General features: G+C 48.5%; 1 protein-coding gene across 1 annotated transcript; it reads left to right on the top strand.

The window, feature by feature from the left end:
- LOC146675591 (uncharacterized protein F54H12.2-like) lies at positions 1–1,242 on the top strand. The gene has a single exon (XM_085401170.1). The coding sequence runs from the start codon at positions 1–3 to the stop codon at positions 1,240–1,242; it is 1,242 nt and encodes a 413-aa protein (XP_085257296.1).
- Positions 1,243–7,556: the final 6,314 nt, after the last annotated feature.

Genomic DNA, 7,556 nt, shown 5'->3' with positions numbered 1-7,556 from the left:
ATGACCCAGCTATCCATAGAGGATAAAAAATATCAAGAATGTCAGCCCCTCTCTGCTTTGAACGACAACTCACCCATTGAATTTTTCATCCCCGGAGACGGGGAAAAGTATCTCGATCTGAACGACACCATGCTCCATCTGAGAGTGAAAATTACGGAAAGGGACGGGAGCAACATCCCACCCGACGCGGGGGTAGCCCTCATCAATTATCCTCTCAACACAATTTTCAGTCAGTGCGACGTTATTCTGGGGGATCGATTGATTTCGCAGTCCAGCGCCACCCATCCTTACAGGGCCATGATCGAGACGCTGCTCAACTTTTCAGAAGACACTCTAAAGAGTCAATTCAGCGCCGGTCTGTTTTACAAAGACACTGCCGGAGACATGGATTCTATAGTTATAAGCAACGGGCCGAACAGAGGGATAAAACAGAGAGCCGTTTTCACGGCCGAGTCGCGAGAAGTGGACCTGCTGGGTCCCCTCCACGCAGATATTTTCTTCTGCGAGAGGCTCCTGCTGAACTCTGTGGATTTGAGAATTAAATTGATACGCAACAGCGATGCCTTCAGTCTGATGGGAACTCGGGATTCGCAGTTTGCTCTGAAAATAACTTCGGCCTCTCTGTTTGTTAAAAAGGTCACTGTCTCGCCGGCCGTCAGGCTGGGGCACGCCGCGGCCCTGATGAAAGGAAACGCCCTCTATCCTCTTTCGCGCGTTTCTGTGAAAACCTACTCCATCCCTGAAAATTCCAGGATCTGCAACCAAGAGAATCTCTTTCTGGGAGCCATGCCCAAATACGTGGTCCTGGGCATGGTTCATCACGACGCCTTCACCGGGAGGAGGGATCTGTCGCCTTTCAACTTTAGACACAACGATGTAGAGTATCTGGCGTTGTGTCAGGACGGCAGGCAGGTGCCCGCCAAAGCTTTCCAGCCACAGTTTGACCGCGGAAATTCGGTCAGGGAGTTTTATCACATGTTTTCCGCCACGGGGAGACACCTCAAAGATTTACCTCTGAGCATCGATCGCCGGGAATTTAACGAAGGGTACGCCCTTTTTGCCTTTAATCTGGAACCCAGCGAGGATGCTGACGCCCTGTCTCCCGTCTCCAACGGGAATTTGAGGCTGGAGATGAGATTCAGAGTTCCTCTACCTCAAACCACAACTCTCATAGTGTACGCCTGCTACGATTCAATTCTGGAGATTGACTCTAAAAGACAGGTGCTGGTGGATTATTACTAAAATATACACACATGGATAACCTTCAGCTGGAGCACATTCTACATCGCGCCTTGGGAGACGTTTTCTGCGGTGTTTGGGCCTCGGACCAGCTGGCCTTTTTGAGGCGCGACTTTAAACCCCCCGCCTACTTTATAGTAAACACTCACCCCTCGCACTTGAGGGGAGAACACTGGCTGGCTCTGACTCTGGAAAAGGACGGCTCCTCCACTTTTTTTGACTCTTACGGATTCCCTCCCGACTTTGCTCACTATCCCTCGGTCATCTCAGAGTTTCTGGAAGACCGCTCTGACAAAATACTCTATCACAATCGTCAACTTCAGCACCCTATGTCTGTCGTTTGCGGGCAACATTGCATTTTTTATCTATGTCACAAGGCTCAGGGGTTATCCGTCGGTAAAATACTTTCTCTGTACTATAACGATGTGTTTAAAAATGATGATATGGTGTCTGACTTTCTGAAAGGACGCTGCCCCGCTCGCTCTCGCAGAGGTCATCACGTGGCGTGCTCCTTACAAAAGTTTAAAGATGTGTGTATCGAATAAAGAAACGTAAACAAAAAAAAAGTTTGTTGCAGCGTTTTTTTTTTTTTTTATTTCATTTGTAAACAAAAAAAAACAATTGATTTTTACATAGAGGTCCAGGTCGGGGAAAGCGTTATTTTGACCCGAGAAGGTTTTCTCCCCCTTCGCGCAGGTGTCTGTCCTCCCTCCTCCTCCTCCTCCTCCACAGATTTAAGACGCGCATACTGGTCGCGAGCTCTACGGTTATGTATTGAGGATGAGGGTATGTTTGTTTCGACCAAAGTAGTTAAAAACGCGTTCCATCCTTTCGGTCGCGTTTGGTTTTTACTTTTAAAAGAGAGGGAGAGGTTTTTAAATAGATCGATCATGTGCGAACCCCGCACCGCATCCCCCTTGTAAACAAATTCACCCCTCTTTGTCCATCCTCCTCCACCCTCAGGTAATTTCTGCATAATGTAGCGGGCGTTTTTGCGATCTCGAGGGGGTAAGGATTTTAATACTTCTTCCATCATTTCATCATCCTCCTCTCTGGGCCGCTGCACTTGTTGCTGCACCTGCTGATGCACCTGCTGCTGTTGCACCTGCTGCTGTTGCACCTGCTGCTGTTGCACCTGCTGCTGTTGCACCTGCTGCTGTTGCACCTGCTGCTGTTGCACCTGCTGCTGTTGCACCTGCTGCTGTTGCACCTGCTGCTGTTGCACCTGCTGCTGTTGCACCTGCTGCTGTTGCACCTGCTGCTGTTGCACCTGCTGCTGTTGCACCTGCTGCTGCGCCTCCTCTGGCGGGAGGTGGAAAGTCACCCTACTCTCCTCGTCCCGGTCCTGTTTAGAGAGTGTGAGATATCTCCGCAGCAGAGACTCGTATCTTTTGATTTTTTCATACAAATTTAGCCGCGGATCCTCCAGTATGGCTTTCATCTTTTCGTCCAAATCGTCTTTGGCAGTTTCTCTGACGGTAGGCTCGGTGGGTCGGGTCAGTTTTTTCAGCTCGTGAGAGGGAACGAGAATCATTTTTTTAAACATCTCAGCGTTTTTGAAATATTCCTCCCAGCAGGTTCCCCAGAATGGGTACGGCTGCGGACAGCAGAGGGAAAAGAAACCCGCCCGTTTGTTTCTTTAAAACTTGACGCTTACGGTTTAAACTCGTTTTCTTGTCGGCCAGCAGCCTGATGATCTTTTTCTGGCGTTTCAGTTTTTGGTATTGAGGAGCGGAAAGAGGTATGTTTCCCTTTAAAAGATTTAAAGCTATCTCGCACAGCGCTTGGAGGAAATCCGGGGAGCTGTGAGCGAGAATGTCTTTGCGTTTCTGCGGCGACGCGTGGTACAGAGCTTGCAGTAAGACTGCGTTTCTTTTTATACGCTGAGACATGGCTACTTGGGTTTAGGCAGGTAAATGACGGGGTACTGCCCCGGAAGCAGACCGGCGCGCACTCTGTAGCGTTCTGGGCACGAAGGAGTGAGATCGAGGATTAAATACCCGTGGGGCTCCTCGGTGGCGTCTTTGAAACTGTCTGAGAAAAATGTTTTTTGCGAAGGGAAAATCTGACGGGCCAAAATCTCAATCTGCAGCTTGTCTCTGGGGTTTTTAAACAACACCATATAATTGGAGTTTAAGCTGATGGTGCGGCTGTATTTACCCTGATGAAAAACGTTCTGGGTCAGCATCATAACCGAGACGTTTTTATGGTGGCGGTATTGAGTGAAAATTTTAACCACTTCCTGGTGATCCGAGGCCTGAAAGATGACGTCATCCAGCACCACCAGAACGTCTCGGAAATCTTCAAAAGAATCAGGCAGCCCTTCGATAAATTTAATGTTTTTATTGGTCTTTGAAAGCTCCTCATACATGGGTTGAAAAGAAGTATAAATCCACACAATATTCGCGGGCACAGTATCCATGACGCGTTCACAGTTTTCCAAAACACACTTTACAAAATGAGTTTTCCCACACCCGCTAGGACCCACAACTAGACAGGAAAAAGGCACTTTCAGTCTGTGATCAAAATCAGTTTCCTCCATTCTTTTTTTTTTTTTAGAAGAAAACAAAAACACTAGTACCCGAAAGGCAGAGTTGTACCGTCTGGAAAGAGACGTCTCTTGTCGTAAACCACGCGAAACTTTTTCTGAAATGTTCTGTTTTTGAGCACAAAGCCTCTCTTATCCCTCTGAATTCCGTTCTGAGGGGTCTGGAGCTCCGCCTCTTTCATACCTGAAAGGTAACTTTCCACCAACCCGCTCATACTGTCGAAATTGACGCGTTCGCAACATTCTCTCGTCTGCGTTATTCCTTTCATTTTTACCACCATTTTCTTTTTGTTTCTGGTCCGGTAGGCGTAACTCTTTGGACCCGCGGAGACAAATTCCTGGATGGTGTCCCCGTCTAATTCGTCCGTGAGATCCCCTAGATAGTTACCCAGCTCTAAAGGTTCCTCCCCCTCTTTCACTACGTAGATCAGAGAGTCGGTGTCGGTGTACAGAACGCTGCGCTGCAATTTTTCTAAATACTCGTAGAGTTTTAGGCGGGCGTAGGCTGTAGTGAAAGCGGCGATAAAAACGTTATTGGTAGCGCCGGGAGGTATCACGCACCGCTCGTTATAGCTCCACTGAATTAAAGCCACTTCCTGTTTTTTGGTCTTTAAAAAAGAGACGTGTTTAAAGACGTACTGTCCTGAAAAGACGTAGTTAAAAAACTGACTCGGCTTTCTGACCAGAGCGGTCTGAGTCATGTTGGCTCTCTGAGCAAACTTTCCCCAGAAACTGTTGAGACACAATTTCGAAACTTGTCTTTTGGCCGGATTCACCTCTATTTTTGACGGGTCTAAACGTATGCCCTGATGCCTGTGGTACTCTTCCACGTATTTGTTCCTCTCATCCTCGTCGCGAGCTTCCGGAGGATAACCGGAGGCTTCCTGTTTGCCTTTGAGAAAAGTGTTAATATAGCCGGCGAAAATATCGCTGCTGCTACTATCAAAGTGCCAGACCTCTGTGATTTTAACCACTCTGTAACCTATTTCTAAGGCTTTGTTAAACTCGACGGTGACCCAGACCCCGGTGAGAGCTCTAGCCTCGTCGTCGTGAAGGCACGGACCGCTTTGTTGATTGGTCTCGGCGCAGGTGCGACAGAGGGAGAATATTAATTTACCTCCGGGGGTTTTGTACGGTAGAACGGGGAAATAGAGCCCGCGCGGCGGGTAAACGGTGGCTCTGATCAGCCCGAAATAACTGCGAGGGTCTGCAAAATTCTCTCTGATGATTTGGGGGTGATGCAGAGGGTAAGTGCGCTTGGCGTTGACGTAAGGGTACAGGGATGTGACGTCTACGTAATACACATTTTCTCCTGGCGAGGCGCTGTAACGCAGTCTCAAGGCCGAAGTGCGGCCTCCGTAAAGCCCCGAGCGAGGAGACAGAGGTTCCGGGACTTCGTAGTTCCGCATAAAATTTATAACCTCCTCGTTCGATTTTTTCATCTCGTTCCATTCGTGCTCCCACAGAGTGACCGTGCGGACTCTGTAAACGTTTCTCAGCTCCCGGAGCCTCGCCTCGGCAGAGGCGTGCAGGTCCCCGTAAGGAGCGCGGGTCAAAGGGCAGATTTCCTCAGGCCTGTAGCATTTTGGACAGCCGTGATAAAAGCATCCCAGAAATTCCCACACCCACTTTTCCCCGTTAATCAGCGCGTATCCGTCGACAAAGTACGGGCCTATTTTTTTCTCTCCGCCGGTTGTGAGAGCGTGTTGAACGGGAATTTTCTGAGAGTGAGCTACCCACTCCAGCCACTGAATGGACGCGTGCGAATAGGCTTTGAACCTGCGCCCGTAGTTGTCGGGCGAGGGGATAGCCAGACTGTTTTCGGGTAGGAAATTGGTGAGAAACACTTTCATGCAGGCTGAAGCTATAGTGACGCAGCTGAAAGGGTCTACTTTAGTTTCGCCTATAAACCCGTCTCTGAACTTTACGCACGCCTCTCTCAGAATATTAACGTCGTTTCGGCAGTAATACAGGGATTCTTTTTCAAAGTTAAACACTCCCCGGGAGGCCTCGCAGTGCCATCGCAAAAACTCTGCCCTTTCGGCTGGTGACATGCGCTCCACCCCGTAATCTGAAGGAGGAGGGTACGGACCCGAGTATTTTAAGCGGTCCCGCGAGCTGAATTTGTGAGGAAAAAATCCCTTGGATTTGTCCTCGAAGCCTAAAGCTTTGGGCATAGCGCTGAGACGCATGGTGAGAAAAGAAAGCGAGTCTATGAATTTGAGAAGGAAATCGGATTCTGTGAAACATATAATTTTACTGCCTTGCATGATGAGAGAGGGCGTCATCCCACCCCCCACCAGGTGACTTAGAATTAAATAGCTGTCAAACCCTTTCGCGTTGTGCGCAACGAACGTGGTCTCTCTATATTTTTTCCTTCTGTATCTTTGGAGAAACTTTTCAACACAGTCTACACCGTAAGCGTGCCACTCTTCTCCTTCTAGAGATTTTGTGCACACTAGGTAAGGGACGTGCGCCCCCTCCCTGTCTGGGAAGGTTTCAAAGTCATAAAAGATTATGGAAGCGTTATCAGAGTTTTCATGTTTCAAAGGTTGGATGTAACACAGGTGTTGATCGTTGTCGGGAGGAAGCTCCGCGCGACAGATTTTACATCTGGCGGCTGTGCACCTGTGCATTCCGCGACGGGAGAGGTGCTTGCAGTCCGGACATTTATACAATTGTTGACAAACGCTGAGGTCTGAACCGGAGTGAATTCTAGGTTGTTTGTGCTTTAAATAACACGCGCGTGTGCGACATGATCTGTTACAATCCGTACAGATTACAGAGTCCAGAAAGTGAGAGGGGCATGCGGGGTCAAAACAGAGGTTGCAGCGGTTTTGGCAAAAGTGTTCTTCTCTTTTATAATACCCGCGGTGACATTCGTCGCAAATGTACTGAATTCCTAAAAATGTTTTTAGATTTTTTATCCCGTAATAGTGATGGTGGAATAAGAATAAGTACAGCGGGTGAGGCGTGTTCGGGTAGTCTGTTTCGATTAATGAAAGAGTTCTGTCCTCGGGCGGGCGGTAAAACACGACGATTTTACGTTTTAGTATTTGTTCGAATTTACCTATGTCTGTGAGAGTTACCTGAGTGCGATCGCTCAACCCCGCTAAACGCTGCAGCTCTCTGCCGCGTTCCAGGGCCTGTTTATCTGTGAAATGAGGTTGAGTGAGGTGAATCAGGTTGATGGCAAAACACAGATTATCGTTTTTGTTTTTTACCACGTACAGACAGCGTCGCTTTTTGACTAGAATTTCATCGTCTAACATTTTGTGAATCTTTTTACGCGGGTCATTACTGCCACCGCCTCTAGGATTTCTAATTACTTGCACAACAATTTCTAGGGGAGAGCCTGCGACGATCGCTCCGTTTGATTGTATCAGCCTGGCTAGCAGGTCCTCAAAAACCGGTACAATGTTTTCAGCGCTTTCGTCATCGACGTTAAAAACAGAGTGATTTCGCGCGTGCTCGCTGATGATCTCCAGTTGAACCCGGTCGTTACGACTAACTTCCGGTCTGACCCTATCCGCTAGATCTACAAAATTATCCCTGACGTTGAGGTAAAATTGAGCGAGGTCGCTCGCTTCATCCGGAGAGGGAATGTTAAATACTCGCCTTATTTCGAAATTATTAAAATGTTCGCGGCGAGTCACCGCATCGTTCTGTACCCGAGATCCTCCTCCTCCTTGTTGATGCTCCGCAGGCCGGTCCTCCTCCTCCTCCTCCTCCTCCTCCTCCCTGGGCTGCTGTTGATGATGCTGCTCCA

This window comes from Rhamphochromis longiceps, linkage group LG3 (assembly GCF_057381845.1).
Source record: "Rhamphochromis longiceps isolate RC_006_pf linkage group LG3, R_longiceps_female_GT1.1, whole genome shotgun sequence".
NCBI lineage: Eukaryota > Metazoa > Chordata > Actinopteri > Cichliformes > Cichlidae > Rhamphochromis > Rhamphochromis longiceps.
This window is presented reverse-complemented; position numbering and strand designations above follow the sequence as displayed.